This window comes from Hemicordylus capensis, chromosome 11 (assembly GCF_027244095.1).
Source record: "Hemicordylus capensis ecotype Gifberg chromosome 11, rHemCap1.1.pri, whole genome shotgun sequence".
Lineage (NCBI taxonomy): Eukaryota > Metazoa > Chordata > Lepidosauria > Squamata > Cordylidae > Hemicordylus > Hemicordylus capensis.
The window spans coordinates 40,515-65,339 of NC_069667.1; the positions used below are offsets into that span (position 1 = coordinate 40,515).

Below are 24,825 nucleotides of genomic sequence, written 5' to 3' on the forward strand. Positions count from 1 at the left end.
TACCAAGAGATGATGTTAACTTTTCCAAACCTTGCAAAGGGTGGGGGAAGAACTTGCCCAAAATCTCAGTTTCTAAGCAACAAGTGGTTCCCCATGAGAGGGGAGTGCAGACTACTCACAATTAAGAAACAGTTTTTTAAATTTAAAAAGAAAGAAAAAAGCCACACTAACATTAAAAAAGTCTTTCCACCACTACATGGAGCTCCTGTCCAATACAGAATTAAATATGCTGCCCAAACATGTTATTCCTTTGATTAACGTTGTCAGTCAAAATATGCAGTACATCTCCAGGACTTTAATTAACCAGTGCATCAGAGTCTGAGCAGAGGCTGCCAGGAGCTGCAATCAGATGCGGTAGTCTGTTCATCAAATGGCTGTAATTTGTGTAAACTATTTTTAATTGTACTGTAAAGGGGCAATTAAAAACCCTAATCCTGTTAATGTTACCAGTGGCATTGCAATGTCTGCCTGCCCGGCCTGACATCTGCTACCCAACGAACAACAGAACTGCTTTCTGTCAGAATCCAAGAGCCGCTTTTCCCACTCACCAGGACTCAGGAGGCGAAGTCAAATGTGTACACACCTGATCAGAAGACAGCGACATCTAGCAGGAGGAAGGGTTGCATGAAGAGATTCTTGCTTGTGTTCTGTTGCGACTTAGATGTAAAGGGAAAACTGACAAACCCTTGCTGAATTGGCAAAGAGGCACCTTTTGACGTGGTGATTCTCTTTATTGAGCAGGGGGAGAATAACTGGCCCTCTCCACCCCCAGCACAGGACCTCCAGTGACTGATGCTGGTGTCTATCTTATGTTTCTTTTTAGATTGTGAGCCTTTTGGGGACAGGGAGCCATCTTATTTATTTATTGTTTCTCTGTGTAAACCGTCCTGAGCCATTTTTGGAAGGACGGTATAGAAATTGAATGAATGAACGAACAGGCAAATCAGCCCTCTCCCCACCACCAGAAGAGGAGACAGGCAGGAAGCAGCCCCTCCTGCTCTTATGAGCACACACAGCTAGCAGCCATGGCATTGCCTGTGGGAGGAAGGAGACATTCACCTGCCTGGCATCATCAGTACAGCCTTTGGGCCACAGGAACTGTTTCTGGAGAGCCAGCAAGGATCTCAGCCTGATATGCGTCCTGTGCACAGTGTGAGGGCACACCGCGTGGCCCACTGGCTTGCTTTGTGCTTCGGCCGGTTCTCCTGGGCTGCCTCCTCCCTGCCCTCCTCCTGAAGCACCTGCCCAGTCTGGGCCCATCAGCAGGAGGACTCTGGGTGCGGAACACAAGCACCTCCCCCTTTAGCTGGCAGTGCACGTTGCCCAGGCCTGGGACTTCTGATCCCGTAATTGCTGGTTGCAGAGAAGCTTAAGGCTACTAGATTAGCAGCTGCTATTTCTGTCAAGGTCAAGGGGAGCACTGCAGTCCCTGTTTATGTAAAAAACATCTGACTCATTCAAGGGCTTACACTGGGGGTGGGGGACCATCCCAACAAAAGCCAGGAGGGTGAAGTCTCAGTTCCGTGAAAGCACCGCAGCATCAGGCCACACCCAGAGACGCTCCATGGCCCCCACCCCCCATGGCCACAGCAGAGAGCTATCAATGGGGTGCACAACGCAAACCACTTGGAGGGCCACGTCCTCAGGCCAATTTCCTTAGGAGGCCCACACACCTATTACTGGCTTGCCCATGGAAAAAAGGGTTTAGTCACATCTTGAATCCTGTAACACATCCGCTGGTTCCCTTTTCTTCTTCCTCCCCTTCACCCAGACTCTTCTCCCCCAAAACCACCATCTCTCCTCCTCACATCCCACCCCATAGGGGGTTCTCAGCTGCCCTTTGGGCTAGCAAGAGCCTTCCTGGAGCCTGGAGGCTCACCCCATCCCCCCACTGCACAGGCACAGTCAAGGGACAGAGACTGCAGCCGTTCTCCATATGCAGTCAAGGCTGAGGAGGGAGAAAGGGCAGCCGCCCCCTCCCTCCTGTAAGCAGCACCAGCATTTGCAAGAGGGAGGACTGGAGCGCCATTGCACCACCCCCTTTGCCATAGCCGGCTTCATTGCAACGGTGGTGCGTGCTGAGCAGCAGCCATGACAGGGGCACCCAAGCAAGTGCAGACACACACTGTGCCATTCCCAGAGGGAGGGTGGCACCAGCAGCACCTGCAGCCACAGCAAGGAAGCAGCTTCTTGGCACCAGCCCTCAGCCAAGCAAGTGGGCATTGCCCAGAGCCCACAGTGGAAGTGCTTGTGCCCAGCTTGTGCCCACAGGGCCCTTGTCAAGGCTATGGAAGAGGGAGGGCCACTTGGCAAGCTGGATGGCACAGCTTATTTTGCCCACCTAGTCCTTTCTCCCATCACTCCAAGTTCCTTTGCCAGCTGATGCACTTAGAGACACAGAAAACTATAAAAAGCAACCCAAGGAATATCCATGAGACATCTGCTAGCAGTCGGAATATCATATGAAGAACACACCCTGAGGGCTCCAGAAAAAAGGGTGGGTGGGTGATGACCAAACTTCCCTCAGAAGGTGATGCCACAGGCCCCACTGCAGTCTCCCCCGCATCAAGGAGCAGCCTTCCTGCAGCCGTGACCCTTCCGGTTTGCAGCCTCTAGGACCACCAGCACGACTGTGGAGGGCTGGCCAGTGGGAGCCTCGGAGGGCAGTCTTCCCAGAGCCATGCGATGTGGCAGAAGCAACAGGGCCCTGCTTGAATAGCTGGGTGTTCTCCAGCCCTCCGTTTCCCACCCCAACACAAGCAGGAAGGCCACCTTGTGGAAGCCCATCACCATGTACTCTGATGATGGCACAATAACCACCCATGGTAGCAAAGGAGAAGGGGCCAGCCACTCAGTGGAGATGGCAATCCTTTGTAACGGAAGGCAAGAGCCCTGGGCAGCTCCAGGCCCGTCCTTCGGAGCTGGCATTCCGGCGGGACTGGCACCCTCCTCTAGCCAAGGGCACAGCTGCTTCTGCACACACATCTGCACCCTCAGCTGGAGGGGGGAGCCCACATACTAACCGCTTGCTTGGATCATCCATGTGTGCAGATTCCTTCTCCAGGCTGTGCAGGCTGCGGCTGGGCCCTTCAAAGTGCTCCTCAGGAGCCAGGCCCACAACACTTGCCCTCCTCCCCACCAAGTTAGCCTCCAGCAAGGTCTGAGGCTTCAAAAATATGGTGCATCCAGGGCCACCTCCACACTGTGGATGCTGAAGGCACACAAAACCCCAGCACCCGCAGTAGCTCCAGCTCCACAACCCAAGGCCTTCGGGAAGAGAGATGCTACTCATCACAGAACTGGCCTTCTGATTAGTCAGTCCTCAAGAGGCACTTGCATTAGAACGACCCTCTTGCTTTCCCCCTAACAGAGCTCCATCCAGCTGAAACAGAAAAATCAAATGGACAAGTCGAGAATAAAGGATGTCTGGTTTTCCAGCAGTGTGGGTGGAAAGGAATGTAGGTTCCATTAGCAGAACCTGTATACAATTCTGGTCACCACATTGAACAAAGGACCTTGTAGAATTGGAAAAGGTGCAGAAGAGGACAACCAAGATGATCAGGGGCCTCGTGCAGCTTCCTTATGAGGCAAGGCTACAACACCTGGGGCGTTTTAGTTTAGACAAAAGACGACTGCAGGGAGAAATGATAGAGGTCTATAAAATCATGCATGGTGTGGAGGAAGTGGAGAGAGAGAAGTTCTTCTCCCTCTCCCATAAAACTAGAACCAGGGGACAGCCCTTGAAATTGATTGCCAGGAAATCTAGGACCAACAAATGAAAGTACTTTTTCACACAACACATAATCAACTTGTGGCCACAAGATGTGGTGACAGCCAACAACCTGGATGGCTTTAAGGAGTTTGGATAACTTCATGGAGGAGAGGTCTATCAATGGCTACTAGTCAGAGGGCTGGGGGCCCCCTCCAGCCTCAAAGGCAGGATGCCTCTCAATACCAGTTGCAGGGGAGTAACAGCAGGAGGAAAGAGGGCATGCCTTCAGCTCCTGCCCGTGGCTTCCAGCGGCATCTCGTGGGCCACTGTGCAAAACAGGATGCTGGACTAGATGGGCCTCATCCAGAAGGGCTGTTATGTTCTTAACCCTCATTTATTGGACCAGGATGGCAGCGCAGGTATTATTATTATTATTATTACATTTATATCCCGCTCTTCCTCCAAGGAGCCCAGAGCGGTGTACTACATACTTGAGTTTCTCTTTCACAACAACCCTGTGAAGTAGGTTAGGCTGAGAGAGAAGTGACTGGCCCAGAGTCACCCAGCTAGTTTCATGGCTGAATGGGGATTTGAACTCGGGTCTCCCCGGTCCTAGTCCAGCACTCTAACCACTACACCAAGCTGGCTCTCCCTCCCTCCATATCCTTCCTCTGATTTAAGTTTCTCCCTTTTCAGGGAAAACGAAAGATAGGCATCCATGCTACACCTTTCCTTAGTCCCTGCACGGCTAAAAAAAAAAGCTTGTGGGAGGGGCGCCCCCCCCCCCCCCCCGCACGGCCCTGATCCAGCTCAGGCCCCAGCGCACTTGCTTTCAAGCCAAGCAAGAGAGACTGGGAAAGGCGGCCGAGCCTGATCTGGCCCTCCGCCGGCCCTCTGAATGAAGAAGGGGGTTCCGCAGCCAGTGCTGGCACAGGGGCCACTTCCTCCGCCTGTTCCCTGACCAGGTGGACCGGCTTCCTTGACCCGGGGCCACCCCCGCGCCTCTCTTGCTGCCCGCCCGCCCGCCCGCCCTTCCGCCCACAATCCCTGCCCTGACAGACGGAGGCTGCCGCTCATCTGTAATTAATTGAACTCTGCTGGTAATCATCCTAACACAGCCTTAATTCGCTTCTCCCCGCCGCCCGCCCCGAGATCCTTACACAACACCACTCGCCCGCCTGCCCTCCGTTTGCCGCGGCTTTGCAGGAGGACGCGCGCCCGCTGGCGGCTGGAAGGGAAAGCTGCGGCCGCTCCGACTCCGCCGCAGAAGGTCGCTTTCTGCTTGGAGTGCCTGCTGGTGCTGAGCCTGGAGAAGAGCGCGTGTCTCTGGCTCAGGCCAGCCTCTGCCAGGCAAGCCCCCCAAGAGGCCTCCTGGAGACCTGGGCCCCCGAGTTCCCGCCCTGCAGCTGTGCTGCTGCCCCCGAGAGAGACACCCGTGCGATTCAGCGTCCGCCTCTCGGCCTTCAGCAGGCACTACTACGATCAGGCAACCAATGGGATGGATGCCTTCGAGCTTTCTTGGCGAGGGGCCCGGGCGGGTGGGTAACTGGCTCCAGTGCAATGCCGTAGCTGCTGCAACCAGCCCCCCGCCCGCCGGTTTCCTCCCTGCCTCCTTGGACAGCGCGGCTGCTGGACTTGGGCAACTTGAACATAAGGAGGGCAAGTGACCAAGTGCCAGGAAGGCCCGCCAAGTCCTCCGTCCAGCTCGAAATACACCGGGTGGGGGGGGGCATCTTCTTCTCTCCTCCCCCGCCCAGAGACAGTGGGAGAGCAGGACTGGTCTCCTGGAGCGGCGGTCTGTGGCCAGCAATCTCTGATCATCAGGCCACTGAAGGGCTTTGGGCACTTGCCATTGAGCGAGCATTTCCCCTCCTTCTTTAGGAGGAGGATTACCTCTGCTCCCAAATCCCTTCGAAGCGCAGCTTCAGCTGGCTGGCCAGGCTTCCGTCCGCCACTCTGTTCATGATGCGTGGGTCGTGCGTGCTGCTCAGGCCCAAGAAAGTCTGTCCTAGGCAAGCTGGGCCCCAAGCTGCTTGAGGACAGCAGCAGGGCAGGCACAGTCCGGACCAGAAGGCGAAGAAGGGGCAAAGCCAAGGCAGGAGGCAGCCAGGCCTAGTAAGAGGAGCTCCCCTCACCTGGAGCTGGCACACAAAGGGCGGCCCAGCTGCAAGGGCCGTGTTTTGACAGGAGCTGCCGGGGCCCCGCCCCTTCCTGGAGGCAGCGGGACAGGCCCCGATCCACGACAAGCGGCGGAGCTGGCAGCAGCCCCTTGGCCCTGGCTCAGGGGTACCTCTGCTCTTGGAATCCAGGGGGCAATTGAGGGGGTCTTGGGAACAGACCCACCACCTGGGGTCCAGCAGGGTGGGTGTGTGCTTGCGCACGCTACCGCGCTAGACCGCCTGTGTTTCTGGGTCCTTGAAGGCCCTTCTGCTGCAGGCGAGGCAAGCCAGTCACTATGGGGCTGCTGTGGGTCCTGGAGGCCCCCATCAGTGCTTCGAAGTTGGCATGCCAATGCCGCCGTCACGTGGTGCTGGAGACTAACCAGGCTTTCCGTTCAGCTAGTCAGGGCAGGGGCGCGATTGAGTTGCTGCGGGAAGAAGAGAGGCGGTGGTCTGGTGGGTCCCAGTCCTGGCTGGCGAGGAGATCTGCTCGCTCCCTCGCTCTTCCCCGGGCTGGCCTCGAGGTGGCCCCACCGCTGTCCGCGCGGCTGCTGGCCTTCCTCCTCCTCCTCCTTCCTGGAGACTCATTCAGTCCGGAGCCAAGCCGCACCTGGGGCTGGGGCTGGGGCTGGGGCTGCCAACATTTTCACGGGTGCGTTTGTTCAGCCGCGAAACTCCAGGCGGCGCACAAGAACCAACCAGCAAGATTCCGGCAGCAGGTGCAGGAGCGCGCCGCGCACACCTCCCGTCCAGCTGCTGCGGACAAGAAGACCCTCGAGCTCTCCAAGGCGTCAGCGGCATCCCCCACAGTCCCCCACGTGGCCCCCACAGCAGCCCCACCGCCTGGGCGCGGCCTGCTGCTGGCCGGGGGCGCTTGGCTTCCCTCCTGACCGCCGCCCTCGCGGCCTTCTCCCCACTCCCCCTTGGCTTGCCCCACAGACGGCGCTTTGCCAAGCAACTCAGGGGGCCCGCTGAGTGACAGTTAGTATTCACTTTGGCTGACGTCAGCCTGCGTCAAGGGGCAAAATGTGGAAAAACCAGCCGGGGCTTGCTGCTGGGGCCCTCTTTGCACCCTCCCTCCCTCCCTCCTTCCCCTTAGGGTGCCCCCCGAGATGCCCCGCTGTTCCTCTCAGCCCTCTGCGCCACAGGACTGCCTGTCCTCGCAGAGACGGTAACAGCCGTAGGGTGATCCAGTCGGACTCTCTTTCCTCCCAGATTAGCATCTATGCTTCCTTGAGGATGTGGCGTTGTCTATGCCATGGCGGCGTGGCCATCCTGATGCTGCCAGCAAGGGCTGGCTTGTTCCTCAAAGCCTGTCTGGAGTCATCACGGGGCAGGGAGCAGCCCTTTATTTTTATTTTTATTTATTTATTTTTGCATTTATATACCGCCTTTCGTTAAAAAGATAACCCCAAGGCGGTTTACAAAAGTTAAAAACATACAATAAAAAGACAATAAAAACATCATGTTAAAAATATAAAAACATAAAAACAGGCATAAAAACAATACAACAAATACAACAAATAAAAACACAAAGAAGCTGCAGTAGAAAACGATCATGTAAAAGCCTGGGTAAAAAGCCAAGTCTTTAAAAGCTTTCTAAAAGCCGTGATGGAGTCCGAGGAACGAATGGCCACTGGGAGAGCATTCCAGAGTCTGGGGGCAGCAACAGAGAAGGCCCTGTCCCGAGTGCACGACAGCCGGGCCTCCCTCATTGTCGGCACCCGGAGCAGGGCCCCCTCAGATGTCCTTGTCAAGCGGGCAGCAACCCGTGGGAGCAGGCGGTCCCTCAGATACCCCGGGCCCAAACCATTTAGGGCTTTAAAGGTCAAAACCAGCACCTTGAATTGGACCCGGAAACGAACCGGCAGCCAGTGCAGCTCTTTCAAAATGGGGGTGATATGTTCCCAACGGGCAGCTCCGGATAAAACCCTCGCTGCCGCGTTTTGCACTAGCTGCAGTTTCCGGATATTCTTCAAGGGCAGCCCCACGTAGAGCGCGTTACAGTAATCCAGCCGCGACGTGACTAAGGCGTGGGTAACCGTGGCCAGATCTGCCTTCTCGAGAAAGGGACGCAGCTGGCGCACCAGCCGAAGCCGTGCAAAGGCACCCCTAGCCACCGCCTCCACCTGAGCTTCCAAAAGCAGAGCCGGGTCCAGTAGTACCCCCAAGCTGCGTACTTGCTCCTTCAAGGGGAGTGCAACCCCATCCAGAACCGGTAAAATCTCCTCATCCCGATTGGCTCTCCTACTGACCAACAGTACCTCCGTCTTATCCGGATTCAATTTCAGTTTGTTAGCCCACATCCAACCCATCACGGCCTCCAGCCCCCGATTCAGGACATCCACCGCCTCCCTAGGATCAGATGACAAGGAGAGATAGAGCTGAGTGTCATCCGCATATTGCTGACAACTCAGTCCAAATCTCCGGATGACCTCTCCCAGCGGCTTCATGTAGATGTTAAACAGCATGGGGGACAAGACCGATCCCTGCGGGACCCCACAGGCCAACGGCCACGGGGCCGAGCAGTAGTCCCCCAGCACCACCTTCTGAACCCTCCCCTCAAGAAAGGACCGAAACCACTGCAACGCAGTGCCTCCGATTCCCATACTCGAGAGGTGGCCCAGAAGGATACCATGGTCGATGGTATCGAACGCCGCCGAGAGGTCCAGCAGAACCAACAGGGACGCACTCCCCCTGTCTAGTTCCCGGCGTAGGTCATCCACTAGGGCGACCAAGGCAGTCTCAGTCCCATACCCGGGGCGGAAGCCAGATTGAAAAGGGTCCAGATAATCCGTATCATCCAAGACCCTCTGCAGCTGGGACGCCACCACACGCTCCATCACCTTGCCCAGAAAGGGGAGGTTGGACACAGGTCTATAGTTGTCCAGGCTGGAGGGATCAAGGGAGGGCTTTTTTAATAGAGGTCTTACCACCGCCTCCTTAAGGCACGATGGCATCCTGCCCTCCCTTAATGAAGCATTAACGATCACCTCCAGCCATCTACCTGTCCCCTCCCTGGCAGCTTTTATTAGCCATGAAGGGCAAGGGTCAAGAGCGCACGAAGTCGCCCGCACACTGCCCAGGATCTTGTCCACATCCTCAGGCCGCAGCAACCGAAAAGAATCCAACACAACGGGACCAGATGGTACCAAAGGCACGTCTGCCGGAACTGCCAAAACTCTGGAGTCCAGGTCAGCACGGATGCAAGCGACTTTATCTGCAAAGCGACAGGCAAACCGATCACAAAGAGCTGTAGATGGCTCCTCCCCCATTGTCTGGGGGGATGTGTGGAGCAAGGTTTTCACCACACGAAACAGCTCTGTTTGCCTGCACTGAGCAGACGCAATGGAGGCGGAGAAAAAGCATTTCTTCGCCGCCCCCACCGCCACGGCATAGTCCCTAAAATGGGCTCTAGCCCGTGTTCGGTCAGATTCGTGACGACTCTTCCTCCAGCGTCGCTCTAGCCGTCGCCCGAGTTGCTTCATCGCCCTAAGCTCCGAGGAAAACCAAGGAGCCAAACGGGCTCCACCAAGCCGGAGAGGGCGCTTGGGGGCAACCGTGTCAACAGCCCGGGCCATCTCTCCATTCCAGAGATCAACCAAGGCCTCGACAGGGTCACCAGCTCTGGACACTGGAAACTCCCCGAGGGCTGTCTGAAATCCAAGCGGATCCATAAGCCTCCGGGGGCGGACCATCTTAATCAGCCCACCACCCCTGCAGAGGGTAGACGGAGCAGTCAAACTAAACCCCACCAGGTGATGATCTGTCCATGACAAGGGAGTGGTCTCAAATTCCCCCACCTCCAGATCATTTATTTCCCGGTCGGCAAAAACCAGATCCAGAGTGTGTCCCGCCACGTGGGTAGGGCCCGATACCAATTGAGACAGGCCCATGGTTGCCATGGAGGCCATGAAATCCTGAGCTGCACCCACTAGGGGGGCCTCAGCGTGGACATTGAAATCCCCCAAAACAATAAGCCTGGGGGAACCCAAAGCCACCTCCGAGACCACCCCCGCCAGCTCAGGTAGGGAGACTGAAGTGCAGCGGGGTGGTCGGTACACCAGCAGAATCCCCAGCCTATCTCGGAGGCCCACCCTCAAGGACAAACACTCAAAATTCTGAGATTGCCTGACCGGGCACCTGGAAACGGGAAGAGTCTCACGAAAGATGGCTGCAACGCCTCCTCCCCGACCCTCGAGGCGGGGCTGCTGCACGATCTGGAAACCTGGAGGACAAAGCTGAGAGAGACCAACCCCGCCCAGCGGATCCAACCAGGTCTCCGTCACGCATACCAGGTCAGCATACTCATCCACAATCAAATCGTGGATAAGAGATGTTTTTGTGCTAACTGACCTGGCATTCAGCAGCAGCACCCTAATCCTCGAAGGAGTGTTCCCAGCCCCACCCGTCCCCTCTTGGGGTGCTCCCTCACAGTGGACCCCTTTTCTCTGCGTCCTTGTCGAGAGGGACGGGGGACCAAGGCAACAGGAGCAGCAGATCAGTCCTGAAGCCGAGACTAGAAAGGCAGGATCAATAAACCTTGAGGCTTCCTGTTTGTATTGTAAGCCACTTTCACGAGGAAAGGGGCTATGCGGAGTAAATCAATGAAAATACCACGCGTGTGTCCCAGAAAAGGGCACCCCTGCGGCTGTCAGAAAGGGGGGGGAGGTTTACCTGCCCCCACCTCCCCCCCCGCCAAGTTTACTTGCTCTGGTCCTGAATGGCCAAAGCAGCAGCAGTAGGAGGGGGGGTGTAGTTCACTTTCACTGCCCTGACAGCTTCTGAACTGCTGCTCTCGTGCCCCTCCCTTTTCATTGTTTTAATTTGTGATTTACCTTGTAGGTTGCTTAGAATGTGTTTAGTGCAAAGGCAGCGGGCTAGAAATATTTGTTATGAATCCCTCACAAATGAAGAGCAAGCAGATCCAGAGGCACCGATCCTCCCAGCCACCTTGCAATACTGCCCGCCGCCCCCGCAGCTCTGGAGAACTGTTGCTCCTGTTGTTGGACAGGCACTTTTGCTGCCACAGACAGAAGGAACCTGCCTCCTTCTCCTCCTCCTCCGCTTTGGCCTACCGCTGGTTTCTGTGCCTGTGGCTCCTCTCCTCCCTGGCCCTCCCCTTCCTTGTCACTCAGTTTGCAGAGAAGAAGTTGCCAGCAGGGGGATGCGCGCATACACACACGCACACCCACACGCACACAGAGGGCAAGGAGGAGATCTTGCTGGGCTCCTGCCAGAGCAGCAGTTCCTGCCATGAGGAGACTAGGCTCAGCGCTGGACCGCCACTACGGAGAGCAAAGGTGAGGACAGGCAGTGTGTGGAGGAGGAGGAGCAGCAGCAGCAGCAGCAGCTCCGTTCTCCACAGCAGAGAAGCCCGAGCAACAACCTGTAGAGAGCAGAGTTGGTCTGGTGGCAGCAAGCAGGACTTGTCCCCAGGCTCAGACTGGCCCATAGGTCAACAGGGCATATTCCCGGTGCGCCCTACCCACACGGTGCCCATGCGCCCCAACTCTCACCCTTAATTACCTATTCTGCTCAAAACCTGGCACCCTCCCCACATACATTCCAGCACCCTCTCGGTGCCCCCAGTCCAGCCCTGCTTGTCCCCTTAGCTAAGCAGGGTCCACCCCGGTTGCATTTGAATGGGAGACTAGAAGTGTGAGCACTGCAAGATATTCCCCTCAAGGGATGATGGAGCCGCTCTGGGAAGAGCAGAAGGTTCCCAGTTCCCTCCCTGGCAGCCAGAGGTGGATTAATATAGTAGCAAATGTAGCATTTGCTACGGGCCCCGCGTTTTTGAGGGCCCTGCATGCCCGGCTTCCAACTGGGAATTAAAGTTAAAACTTTACCTGTTTTATTTAGTCCATGTTAGATAAAATATCCCTTTTCTGCTAAATGTGCCTTTTAAGAGAAGGCCCAGCTCAGCATCTGTCCAATGGCTGTTGCTGGTGCCTACCACATTTTTCTTTTTAGAGTGTGAGCCCTTTGGAGATAGAGAAGCATCTATCCACTGTTTATTTTTCTATGTAAACCACTTTGAGAATTTTGATTGAAAAACGGTATATAAATGTTCACTGTTGTAGTAAGTGTGAGTTTGTGGCTTGGTCTCCCATACTCCAAAATATAGCAAATGGAAAAAATTGAATTACTTTACTGTGCAAGTAAATAATTTACGTTTTAATATTTATTTGCATTTTTAAAAAATTTAGGGCCCCTTTATAACATATGCTACAGGCCCCGCACTGGCTTAATCCAGCCCTGCTGGCAGCATCTTCAACGAGATCGGGCTGGCAGAGAGACTCCTGCCTGCAACCTGGGAGAAGCTGCTGCCAGTCTGCGTAGACAAGGGCTTGGACCCAGGGTCTGACTCAGTCTATGGCAGCTGCCTATGTTCCTCTGTAAACTGGGCTGCTTGGTGTCCTGCATGATGGAAACCACCCCCTGGACAGGGGGAAGGTGGCAGAGGGAGGACGCGGTGCAGCTCCATTCCTCGTCCTGAGCGCAAGGGACTTCCTTCCCTGCCATAGACTTTCTGGCAAAGATCCAGGATTAGCACACCTTTATTTCTTGAGCTAACAGGTCCAAAGTGTATGTGACAGCTTGGTAGTGTGATTTAAATTATACAGGCATTTATCTATCTATCTATCTATCTATCTATCTATCTATCTATCTATCTATCATCTCTGATTTAGTTTGAATACTGGCTTAATAGTTAAAATGTGTCATTATTTATTTATTCTGGAGAGAATCTATCTATGTGGTCGCTAAGAGTTGACACCGACTTGACGGCACTTAATCAATCAATTTATTGGTTATGTAAGCCACCTCAGACATGGAAGAAGCAAGATACACATATTAAATGAATAAGTGGTGCTAGTTCAAGGAGTAGAACCGCATAGAGAGAGCACTTGGACATCACCCACTTCTGAGCTTCTCTCCTGCTGATGATGTGAAACACAGTTTTGGATGGGCTTGCCTTGGAAATTTAGACGGCTTAGTGCAGAAAGGTAGGTTTGCATTTCAGTGCTCCTGGATGGAGAACAGTCACATTAAATCTGAAGCATTAAACAAACAGACAGACAAAACCCACCACCCTCTACCACCATTATGTGGGGCAGGGTGGGGGGCGGAGTTGAACACACTTGAGAACAGCCCTTTTCACAGTTCAACCACTCCTTCCTGTGTGGGGATGTGGTGGGGAAACCTCTTTGCTGTCTGTCCCCACTTCTCTGCTCTCCGCTGAACCTGACAATGATTGCCCTCAATTATTTCCCATGTCAGTTTCACTGAAGGGGCTAGGTAGGGGAGGTGGCTTCATACCCACATCTAATTGCAGGGTATTGTGAGGCAGCAGGTGTGAGAGCATTTTCTTCTGCAGGAGCAGGGCAGGGATACCATAACATATAATGCACAGTAATGCACATTCACTGAAGCAGAGAAGATTTCCCAGTGATCCTTTAGGCACGTGTGATTCCAGCCACAGTGGAGCAGTAGCAGCAAGGCCAGGGGAGGGTGTGGCCACCTTGCCCAGAGCATCATGCAAAGGAGGCACCTGCCTTTCCCAGGCATACCTCCCATGCTCTCCCATTCCAAGGGTACAAAAATGCCAAAGCATAGTAAATGTCAGCATGTCAGTGCACTGAGTGGAGGGCTGCCTGTTCTGCAGACAAGTTCTGGGGAACAGCATCCACCAGCTGGTTAATCCAGATTGTGTGTGAAACTTAAGTATGTAGTGCACCGCTCTGGGCTCCTCGGAGGAAAAGTGGGATATAGATGATGATGATTGATGATGATAAATATAATAATTAATACAGACAAACATTTGCCACACAATACATCAAATGTAACTGTAGTTGAGAAGAAAGAAAAACAAGTTAAAATAATCGACAGAGCAATACCAGGGGATAGCAGAATAGAAGAAAAAGAAATAGAAAAAAACAACAAAATACAAAGATCTACAAATTGAAAGGCTGTGGCAAAAGAAGACCAAAATAATCCCAGTAGAAATTGGTGCCCTACAGTAGGTGCAATTCCAAAACACCTTGAAGAGTACCTTAACACCATAGGGGCCACAGAAATCACCATCAGACAGTTACAAAAAGCAACTTTACTGAGAACAGCCTATATTTTGCGACAATATCTATAATGATAACAACTATATTGATAATAAAATTCTGGCATCCCAGGTCCTTGGGAAGGACTCGATGTCTGGATAAAACAAACCTGTCAATAACACCTGCCTGACTGTGTAAACAAGAAATAATAATAATTCCTGGACTGTGGCATGTGAGCCATTTACTCGCACGCCAAAGTCTTTGCTGGAAATCTGCTAGAGTGTCATTCTGAATGTGATGTTGCATCTGTCACAAAACCTTAACTGAGAGAAAGTATGAAGGGCCTGTCCACTAATCCAGGCCGTGACCCTTTCTGGCTGTGGCTTCCTTTCCTGCTCCGGAGGCAATTCCTCCTCACCACCTCCTAGGTGGCCCGAAAGGGAAGTGCCATTATGACTTGGCTTCAGTGACTCATCCCTTCTCCAGAGATAAGGAGTGGGAGGCAGCTGCCATCTCTCATCTTTATGAAGGCCTCACGCCAGACCCCACCCACTGATGGGCGAGGCCCTCCACAGGCTTGGCTGCTCCAGGGCTGAGGGCTCTGGAAGAATGAAGGCTTCAGGGTCACTCTGGCCGAGGAGGAGGAGGAGGACAAATGGGAAGGCAGACCACTGGCACTGTGGCCACTTCTGCCTCCTTCCAAGGGCAGCAAGAGCCTCAGCCGGTCAGGAGAGGGAGAGGACTTGGCAAAGCCCAGAACGAGACTGTTGCTAGGCAAGAGCTGGGTGGTGGCCAATGCCCACTAGCCAGGCTCAGTGTCTCCTGAGGCCAAGGAGAGGAGTAGCCCCCCCGGGGGGGGGAATCTCAGCCCCAGAGGTGGAAAGATGGCACTCAAGCAGCTGCCTCTCTTCATCAGCTCAAGCTGAGCTCATTGTGCTTATTTAGATGCTGCTTTACAAGGGGGGGGGGAAGTGTTCAAAGAGATGTACATAGCCAGCGAACAAGAACTGAAGATGGTCCCCTGTCCCAAAGGAGATCCCATTCTAAAAAGAAACACGGGGGCGGGGGGTGTGGCATGGTCAGCAACAGCCACTGGGGATCCTGCTCTGATGCTTGCTCTCCGCCTGCTAAATGCATCGAGCGCCTCCTTGAAAAGGTGCCCCCCCCGCCCAGTTCGCAGGTGGCCAATTGATTGGGCCTCTGAATGGGACCAGGAGGGGAAAGCCCAGGGCAAGGAAAGAGGACCATTTCCAGGGTTTTCAGGGGAAGATTCACCCGCGGGAGGTTTGGCCTCTGGTTGCAGGGGAATGTACCCAGTTCCTTGTGTTAATATTTGATCAAGAGCTGCCTGCCTGGATATGCTCGCTGAATAAGGAGCACGAGCTCTTTAGGGACATCACATGGATTCTGTCATAAACCTCAGCAGCCATCTGTCCCTGGAAATTAGTGTGATGTAATTAACTGCATTAGCGGGATTTATTTCCTTTGGGTTCAAAAGAGAGAGCACCAGAGACTTCTCCTATCTCTGAAATGTTTGTTTTGGTTATAAATAGACAAGCAGAGCTCAGGGGAGCCCAGTGGCAAGGTCCCTGCTTTGGATTTAAAAAGCCCCTGTCCAGCCCCTGGGAGCACCTCCAGCTTTGCTTGGTGCAGTGCTGCCAGTTGGGGTAGACATTGCCAAGCCAGAGGGCCCAGAATCCTGCTCAGCAGCAGCGTCGTCATGTATGCATATGTGGAGCAAAGAGACTCTTTCCGCAGGCAGTGCAGGCACAGTTCCTGCCTCAGACTGGCCCAGGGCGGCCACCCTGGCTGGCAGTGAGCCTCAGGGCTGTCGCCCCTTTCTAGCAGGCTCCCTCCTCCCTGCAAGGTGCTTCTCTCTCCCTCTCTGTGAGATCACGCTGACCAACCAACTGCCTCCCAATGGGGGCCACCTTGCCAACCTCCACTCCCACCTCTCCAGGGACTGGCTGGGGCTGGAGTTCAGCAGCCTCCCCCGACCCAGGGCAGCCCTTTAGAGCAGCAACCGTAATGCAGGGCAGGGAAATCAGTTTCCAGATGGTTGCAATCCTTAGTGCAGAGGTATTCCAGACTGGTCTCTCCCACCCTTGCAAGCACACAAACTTCTTCCTTCTAAGGTTTCGAAGGATTTGTGTGGACCACAAAGAGGCCTCTAAGAGATTAGTTCCTCCTGGGCGACCCTGCATTTGGGTGACCCCAATTAAGCCCAGCCATTTCCAGAAGGGCCGGTTTGCGCAGAATCCAGGTCTGGGCACAAAGATCCGATTGTCAGCACAAACAAGCAGGGCGGCGGGAGGTATCCGAGAAGCCGCTTGGTTTAAGAGGGGCTTAGAGGGGGAAACAAGCGCTCCCATTCACTGTGGACATCCCAGAAGGTTGTGCTTATTTCCCAGCACTCTGCCTTGACCATTCTAGCAGGAGGAAGTGACTGAGGAGGGGGCGATGGAGCCCTTTCTGCCAAGAGGGGTAAGTGGGGGGGGGGACCTGCACAGGCACACTTAGTCAGAGCCCTGCCCCGCATGGGCACCCAGCTTTCTTAGGCTATGCCCTTTCTTTAGATAAGCCATTGTAAATGAATATAGTCTAAATGTTTCTCTGAGCGCATCAAGAGTGCCTCAGCCCTAAGCCATGGCAGCCTGCCCCCTACACGGAGGCTTGAGGAAGGGGGCTTCCGTCTGCGGCGTGTGGCGGCAGAGCTCCTCCCAGCAGCATGCCTCTCCTTGCATGAGCACGACTGCACCCTGCTCTCCCATCCCCTTGACAAGATCCCACGAGGCTGAAGAGAAGAGGTCAGGCTGGGCTGGGCTACACTCAGCATCCAAACCCTGGAGAGTTCCCAGCAAGCTTGCTGCTCACCATCGGGGGGGGGGATGGGGGGGCTGCTCCAAGGAGGTGCAGAGGAGGAAGGAGGCCTTCAATAATACCTCCAGGTTCACACCCAGGCTCCGCCTCCCTGCCTGGAGAGCAGAGAGCTTTAAAGGGGCAGCTTCTCCCCCCCCCCAAGTCCCTCTTGGCTAGTATGCAGGCTTGGAGGATGCTTGGAGTGGAAGGAGCTGGTTTGTGGAGGGGCTCAGGCAGGCTCCATTCAGGACTTCTGGCTCCGTTCTCTCCAGTATTTGGGTTTCTGGGCTGCGCAGGATGGGGGAGCTTTCTCCCGGCCAGCTGGGTCCAGCTCTCATGACCTGACTGCTCCCCACTCTTCAGGGCCAGACTTTGTGTGTGTGTGTGATGACACCTATCTGCTTCCCGTGACTACTTTCTAGTCACACCTGGAAAACACTGTTTGGGATTCTGAGAAGTCCTAAGCGCTGAGCAGGGCTAAGAGGTGGGTCGAGACTGTCCCTCAACGTGCCCAGCTCCCCGCCACCAGGGTCAGGTCCACACACACAGGAAAGGAAGGCTCCTGCCAAGGATCTTGTTGACTTCCTTTCCCATCTTCAGGAAATGCCCACTTTCCCAAGAAGAATGACGCCCGCTTCCCCGACCTCCCTGCCCAGCTCGCAGCTGGCTGGAAATGGCACCGGGGCTGCAGCGGAGGAGGAGTCCTGTGTCTTCAACGAGGACTTCAAGTTCATCCTCCTGCCTGTCTCCTACGGGATCGTCTGTGTGGTGGGCCTCGTCCTCAACGCCAGCTCCCTCTGGCTGTTCCTCTTCCGGCTGCGGCCCTGGAACGCCACCACCACCTACATGTTCAACCTGGCACTCTCGGACATGCTCTACGTCCTCTCCCTCCCCACCCTGGTCTACTACTATGCTGACCACAACAACTGGCCCTTCGGCGAGGCCCTCTGCAAGGTGGTGCGCTTCCTCTTCTATGCCAACCTGTACAGCAGCATCCTCTTCCTCACCTGCATCAGCGTCCACCGCTACGTGGGCATCTGCCACCCCATCCAGTCCCTCCGGTGGGTCAAGACCAGGCATGCGCGCCTGCTTTGCTTGGGCGTCTGGCTCACGGTCACGGCCTGCCTCACCCCAAACCTGATCTTCGTCACCATCAGCACCAGGGGCAACGACACCCTCTGCCACGACACCACCAAGCCCTCGGAGTTCGACCACTACGTCCACTACAGCTCGGCCGTGATGGTGCTGCTCTTCGGCCTCCCCTTCGTGGTGATCGTGGCCTGCTACTGCCTGATGGCCAAGCGGCTGTGGGTCCCTGGCGCCCACCTGGGCTCCCCTGTGCCGGCCTACAAGCGGCGCTCCACCAAGATGATCGCCATCGTCCTGCTGGTCTTTGCCATCAGCTTCCTGCCCTTCCACATCACACGGACCCTCTACTACGCCGCCCGGCTCCTCAAGGCCAGCTGCCACACCCTCAACCTCGTCAACGTCACCTACAAAGTCACGCGGCCCTTGGCCAGTGCCAATAGCTGCCTCGACCCCATCCTGTACTTCCTGGCCGGGGACACCTACCGGGCTCGCATGTGCCGGGCCTTGGTCAAGAGGCCCAAGGCCAAACCCATGCCCACGCTGGCACTCACGGGCCCCTGCCAGGACAGCAGCCTGGCCCCCCAGAGAGGGAGCAGCTTCTGCTCCAAGGAGGGCAGGGAGACCCAAGCGGGCAACTAGGAACATGGCACTGAGCCCGGGTGGGGTGGGGTGGGGTAGTGTGTGTGCCTGGCTGATCCCCCCGCCCCCCGTTTCACACCCTGCCAGGGCTCTCTACGGACACCTTGCGTCCTCATCATGGTGAAAGAGGCTCGTCCTCAGGGCGGGGTGTGTGTGAATGGGGCGAAGGCTGCCCAGTAAAAGCAGAGGAGCAGAGAAATGATCCAGAGGGCAGGAATCTCAGGGCTGTGGCACCTTTGCCACCCCACCCCCCGGCCGTGCTGGGCGCCAGCTAGAAAGAGGGACAGGCCCTCTGGGATCAACGTGCAAGCTGGCAGCTCCTGACCAGAGCCTGGAGGAGCCTACCCAGCAGGGGCAGAGCAATGGCAGCCCTGGAGGGGGACAAGGCGCCAACAAGGTGTTGGCCAGTCAGTGGCGTGGGGTGGGCTACACCTGAGCAGCAGCCAGCGAGTGGGGTGGGGGGGAGGAGTGCTTGACTCCCTCCGCCTTCCAGAGGAGAACTGGCGGGGGGGGGGGCAGGTTAGGCTGGCAAGGCGGGGGCTGCCGCTCACCTGCAGGGGCCAAGGGCTGGTTAATCCCCCCTCCCCTCCCTCAGTTTTTCTAGCCGCCACAGCCATGCTAGACGCCCCCCCCACACACACACCCCGGTGAGAGACGGGGAACAAGCGGGGGGCGCCTCGGGCTGGCTCTGCCGGCAGCGGGAGCCTCCCGGAGAGTCAGCGGGGAGAAGTCGGAGCTCGGGGCCAGCGACGAGGCTCCTCCGCATGAGCGCCTGCAGGGCCGCCGGGGCGGGAGGGGGAGCCGGGGACCGAGCTGGCTCAGGCAGGCGGGGGGGCTGCCAGTTCTCCCCCCCTCTCTTTGGGGTGCTGCTGGCAAGGACCGGGGGGGGGGGGCGGGCGGGGGCCGCAGCTCCCACCCCCGCCCGACCGCGGAGGCCCCGCCGCCCCTCCTCGCCGCGCCTCTGGGGAGGGAGGCCGGGGCGGGGAGGACTCCAGCAGAGCGCCCGCTCAGGCGGGGAGGAAGGGGAGGGCCGCGCTCGGCGGCTCCAGCGCTGCTCCTCCCAGCCCCGCAGCGGAGACGCGCGCGAGCCTCGTCCCCGGCGCGGCTTGATCTGGGCGGGGCGGAGGGAGGGAGGGGGCGGCCGTCGTCCATCGCGCCCCTCCCTGCACCGCCCGCTGAGCTCGCAGGGCCGAGAGCCCCGGAAACGCCGCCCCCGGCCGCTGTGGAGCCGAGCCGAGCCGGCGGCCAGCCACCCGGCACAGGGAGGGACCGGCGGGCTCTTCGCACGGGCACAGGCGGCGGCAGCGCCTGCTGGGCACGCATCCCGCTGCGCCCCAAGGAGCCTCAGGCAGGACGCGGGTCAGTCTCGGTCGAGGCTCTTATTTTCCAAGCAAACAGAAACATTTGGGGTCAGGCCATTTCCCGCCCCCGCTTTCCGGTACCCAGAATCCCTCCCCGCCTAAAGGCAGAAGCCCCCCAACTCCTCCTTCCAGCCCCAGCCCAGAGGCATCATGAATGAGGGGGAGGTGGCCAAGTCTGGCAGCTCTCAATGCTCTTGAAAGGGGGCAAACCGCAGCTTCGGGGGCTCAGTGCTTCTTGCAACTGCAGCATGATGAGACCGGTCCAACACCTGCCGCCCCTATTTACCTTCAAACGCACCCAGGGCCAAACTGCCCCTTAGTTTGAGACGAGGAGTGGTTTGGGCCTGGATGCTGCTGCACCCTCCACCGGTTATCAGGCAGGGAAGTGTCCCAGGAGCCGAGGGGAGGGGGCCATGCTGCCTGCAGCACTTTTAGTTCCATGCCCAAGCCATGCCTGGCTGCGGTGCCCCCTTTACTTAGCCCCCCCCCCCTCCACTCCCTCTTGCATTGCCCGGCAGGTTCTGGAGCCCTCTTCCACTCCTTGCCACAACTGTGGGTGGGGGGGGGGAGGAGGGCCTCTGTTTACTGCCACGCCAGTCCCAGCCCGGCAGGGGGCCTCAGCCAGAGGGCCCCCCCGCCCCTTGCCCAGGCAGGCAGGGAGGCTCCATCCCACAGCCCCCAAGCAGGCAGTCCCTGAGGGTGGGGGGGGGATCCGCTGCCTTGCCTCCCTCCACACCTCTGGCCTCAGTTACAGGATCCGCAGCTCATCAGCCGCCGACAGCCCGTACTTGACTTTGTGATCGTTGAAGAGTTTGAGAAGAGCCTCCATGTACAGAGCGTGGTACAGATCCACCGTCTCCCGGGTCGGCTGCTCAATCTTCGGCACTGGCACAGGCCCTCCAACTGGTGGGGGAGGAGAGAGCGGGGGGGGGGGTTAAGCAAAGCTGTGCATCCCCCCTCCCTCCCAACAGCCTTCCGCTGGCAGGAGCAGGGAGCAGCCGCTCCTCTCAGCTGCTGGGCAGGTTCTTGGGTGGAGAGGAGGCTCTGCTTTCTGATCCCCACTCACGATGTGAAGAGCCTGGACTGTCAGTGGGGAGGAAGCCTGGAAGGCGGCAGCCGCAGCTGTAAACAAACGGCTGGATTGCCATCTAACTCTGAATAAAACAAGTTCAATGGTTATTGCTGATCTGTCCTGACGCCCATATATTGAAGATTTGATCATCTCCCGCAAAGTGAAGTAACTCACTTTTGTTTGTTTTTATTTTCATATTGTAATCTGGATTGTGTACACCACCTAGAGATGTACATATCAGGCAGTGTCGATAAAAAGCATAACAGACAGACAGACAGAGTCAGAAATGCTGTGCTGCTGCCTTGAGGATGCCTCCCCACCCTCCCAGAAAGGCCGTTTAGAAGGAGTGGCTCTGGGCTGAAGGGCGAAGGGGGCAGAGGAGACCTGGGCCTCTGCTGTGAGCCAGACCAGCAAGGGGCACCGAACAACCTGTCTGGGGTGGGGGGCTCTGCTTTGCATGCAGAAGGTCCTAGATGAGCCCCTGCTGGCGCAGTGGTAACCAGAAGGTTACAAGTTCGATCCTGACCAGGGGCTCAAGGTTGACTCAGCCTTCCATCCTTCCGAGGTTGGTAAAATGAGTACCCAGAATGTTGGGGGGCAATATGCTAAAAGTCATTGCAAACCGCTTAGAGAGCTTCCAGCTATAGAGCGGCATATAAATGTAAGTGCTAAATGTAAATGTAAGTGCTAGATTCAACCCCCAACAGCATCTCCAGGAGGGCTAAGGAAGACCCTTCTCTGAAAACCACTAGAGAGCTTCTGCTGCCAGTCAGTGTTGATAATGCTAGGCTAGTGGATGGACCAACCTTTATATTCTGCTTTTCCTCCAAGGAGCCCAGAGCAGTGTACATAGTTAAGTTTCTCCTCACAACAACCCTGTGAAGTAGGCTAGGCTGAGAGAGAAGTGACTGGCCTAGAGTCACCCAGCAAGGCTCATGGCTGAATGGGGATTTGAACTCGGGTCTCCCCGGTCCTAGTCCAGCACTTATGAAGCAGCTTCCCATGTTTATTAATTGATGACATTAGCTGGCAGAGCAGATGAGAGCATCCCAAATCAATGGGGTAGTGTTGCATTTTGTCCCTTTGCTCCTGCCGAAGTCTGAAGTCAGAGCTCTCCGTCAGTGCACTGCAGGCACCACGCAGGGTGTGCAGACACCCCACCAGGTCAAGACCCTGAAACGTGGGTTGCTCAGCCCAATGAGCCCCTCCAGCCACAGGCAGGCTCTTGCCTGCCATTCTGCACACAGCTGGGCTTCTCCTGGCCGGATGAGGCCATCTGGGGGGCCCCTCCTCACCCGGTTCAAGCACCAATTCTGCACCATAACGTGTACAGGCGGTCAACACAGGTGGGGAACCTCAGTCGGGGTGGGGGTGTTGAGGCCCTGTTGGAGCCCTTTCCAGCAGCTCACAGCTACATTGCCAGCAAAGGGGCGGGGCGGGGGGGGAGCCCCACCCAAGCAGGGTGTTTTGTTTTGGAGTTAAGTGGTCTGAGGTTAAGCGCCATGGGGAAACTTTCAGCTTCCCAAGGGCATGTATCTTGGGTATAACTGGAAGTGGGTGGGGGTGGGGGTTAGCCTGACTTATTCACCTTCCTATAAGCACCCTTTTTGGTGGGGGAGGGAGGCAGCAGGGGAAGAGGGCTGCTAGCCCCTGGGGCCAACCCCAAGCTCCCAGTAGGTGGCAGCAAGCCTGCACCTCAGAGTAGGTGTGGGAGTGGAATTGGGGGTGGGGGGGAGGGAGGAGGCTGGCCTATCAGCCACCACTGGCTGGCTCAAGGCTGATGATGCCAGGAAGTGGCCACTGGGCAACCTCTCCTGGGAGACAGGCTGACTCTGCCCTTCCTAAGGCCAGGGGTGCAGCTGGGGAGAGGGGCCCCGTGTTCACCCCCCTCCCTGGTGGCCCCTCAGAGTGAGGGAGATAATGAAGAGAAGAGGGAGGAGTGGAGCTGGGGGCCCCTCAGGAGCTGGGGGGGGGTCCTTGAACCCACCCACTCCAGGATAGCCACACCCCTGCCTAAGGCTCAGCAGCAGACGGAGGGAGGGGCTGAGTGCCCAGACAGCTCCACAGGCTTCACCCACTGCTCTGCCCCACTAACCAAGCCCCCCTGCAGGGTGGATCGTGGCCTGCTAGATGTTTTGTGGACCCCAAGCAGGCAGCTGGCCAGAGCTTCTCTGGCTCCTGGGCTGCGTCGGCTTCGGCTTTCCTCGAGGAGCCCAACTATCCTAGTTATGGCCATCCCCACCGTTACTTTAGGGCACCATCTCCCATATTGCAGGCAGGGCGTCCCCCACAGCTGCCCCCCACCCCTGGCAGCAGCATCCAGGGGGCTAAATGTTGGTGTCTTCATGAAGCACCCTGCTGTGGCAGGGAGTGGGAAATATGAAAGGTACATTGGTACTCACCGTGAAGGTGTCTTCTGGCTGGTGTAGAAGAGGTCACCCAAGCTTGGGATTACATCCCCCCCACATGCTCCAAAAGGCAGGAAGTAGTCATACTTGAAGATCCTTAACCCAGTGCATGTGGGCGGATCTCCTCAGCTCAAGCTACGGAATGAAAACCACAGAACACAACAGAGAATATACCACAATATACAAACAATAATGCAGAGAAAGACAGAAAAACTGTCCCCCTACAACCAGATCATCAGCTCCAGCCTAACACAACCCGGGCGGGCCTTGGGTGACCTCTTCTACACCAGCCAGAAGACACCTTCACGGTGAGTACCAATGTACCTTTCTCGGCTGGTGTAGGAGGTCACCCAAGCTCGGGACATACCACAGCACCAACCACGGGAGGGAAAATACCCAAGCTGGAGCTACTGACCCGGAAGGACCTGTTGCAGGACCCTCCGACCAAATGCTGCTCTGGCAGCTTCATGTTCATCCAACTTGTAATGCCTTGAAAATGTAAAAGGCGACGACCAAGTAGCCACCTTGCAAATCTCTTCATGGGACACCAGTGAAGATAACACGGCGGAAGTGGCTGCCGATGTAGTTGAGTGCGTCGTAATCTGACCAGGCACCGAAAGTTTCTGGGCTTCATACAACATCGTAATGCATGAATGAACCCATCGAGCAATAATGGCTGAAGAGACCTTGCATCCCATCTTAGAAGCCTTAAAGGCCACAAAAAGAGCATCTTACTTACGAAAAGCCTGCGTCCGGTTGCACTCCTTCTCTGCAGGGTGACGAGCATCCGGACAAAAAGAAGGTAATTAAATGACCGCCTCACGATTAAACTGAGACTTTACCTTAGGGATAAACGAAGGATCCGGGATAAGTCTCACAGAGTCCTTAGAGAAAATACACAAATTACTCTTAACTGACAGAGCCTGCAATTCAGAAACCCTCCTGGCTGATGTTACAGCTACTAAAAAGGCCACCTTCCAGGACAGCATCTGCAATGATACAGATCAAAGTGGTTCAAATGGCGGAAACTGCAGACCCCACAACACAATATGCAAATCCCATGACAGAAAACGATGGCAGACCAGAGGAGACAACAAAGCTGCCCCCCTCAAGAACTTGCGAAGAGGATGCCACGCCTGAACAAACGCTGATGAGGAAACAACATCTGGATCAGGCACACCGCCTGGTGTTTAAGCGTGTTGGGTTTCAGACCAAGCGCAAGGCCATCCTGAAGAAAACCTAGTAATCCCCTCGACCTGCACTTGTCCAGCTGCAGGGAGAGCTTTGCTGTCCAGCGCAGAAAACTACGCCAAGTCGATTGGTAAATCTTGTTGGCTGAACACTTTCTAGATGCAAGGATGGTATATCGGACCTTGACACAGCAGAACTGGATGGTCTGGCAAATTGAGTGGATGACCTACAGTCAAGTCGACGATCTCGGAAAACCAAGGCCCTCTGGGCCAAAAAGA

General features: G+C 56.1%; 2 protein-coding genes across 4 annotated transcripts in view; one reads left to right on the top strand and one right to left on the bottom strand.

The window, feature by feature from the left end:
- Positions 1–12,656: 12,656 nt before the first annotated feature.
- LOC128335668 (diacylglycerol O-acyltransferase 2-like) overlaps positions 12,657–24,825 on the bottom strand; it is a 30,394-nt gene continuing 18,225 nt past the window's right edge. The window contains exons 9-10 of one of the 3 annotated variants that reach the window (XM_053274303.1): positions 20,665–20,779; positions 12,657–12,903 (exon numbers count right to left, since the gene is read on the bottom strand). In XM_053274303.1, the coding sequence (XP_053130278.1) occupies positions 12,753–12,903; positions 20,665–20,779 (266 nt within the window). In that variant the 3' untranslated portion in view covers positions 12,657–12,752. Of the gene's footprint in view, positions 12,904–19,879; positions 20,780–24,825 lie in introns of those variants that run through there. The other 2 variants (XM_053274305.1, XM_053274304.1) reach the window with 2 other exon arrangements.
- On the top strand, positions 16,282–18,527 carry P2RY4 (pyrimidinergic receptor P2Y4). The gene is made up of 2 exons (XM_053274306.1): positions 16,282–16,412; positions 17,388–18,527. Exons 1-2 carry the CDS (start codon positions 16,389–16,391, stop codon positions 18,513–18,515), a joined length of 1,152 nt encoding a protein of 383 aa, XP_053130281.1. The 5' UTR covers positions 16,282–16,388; the 3' UTR covers positions 18,516–18,527.

Bases quoted from the DNA above. Each gene is read 5' to 3' on its own strand.
- P2RY4 (XM_053274306.1), top strand. From the start codon at position 16,389: ATGGAGCCCTTTCTGCCAAGAGGG. The intron at 16,413-17,387 runs GTAAGTGGGGGG...TCCCATCTTCAG, and splicing joins AGCCCTTTCTGCCAAGAGGG to GAAATGCCCACTTTCCCAAG.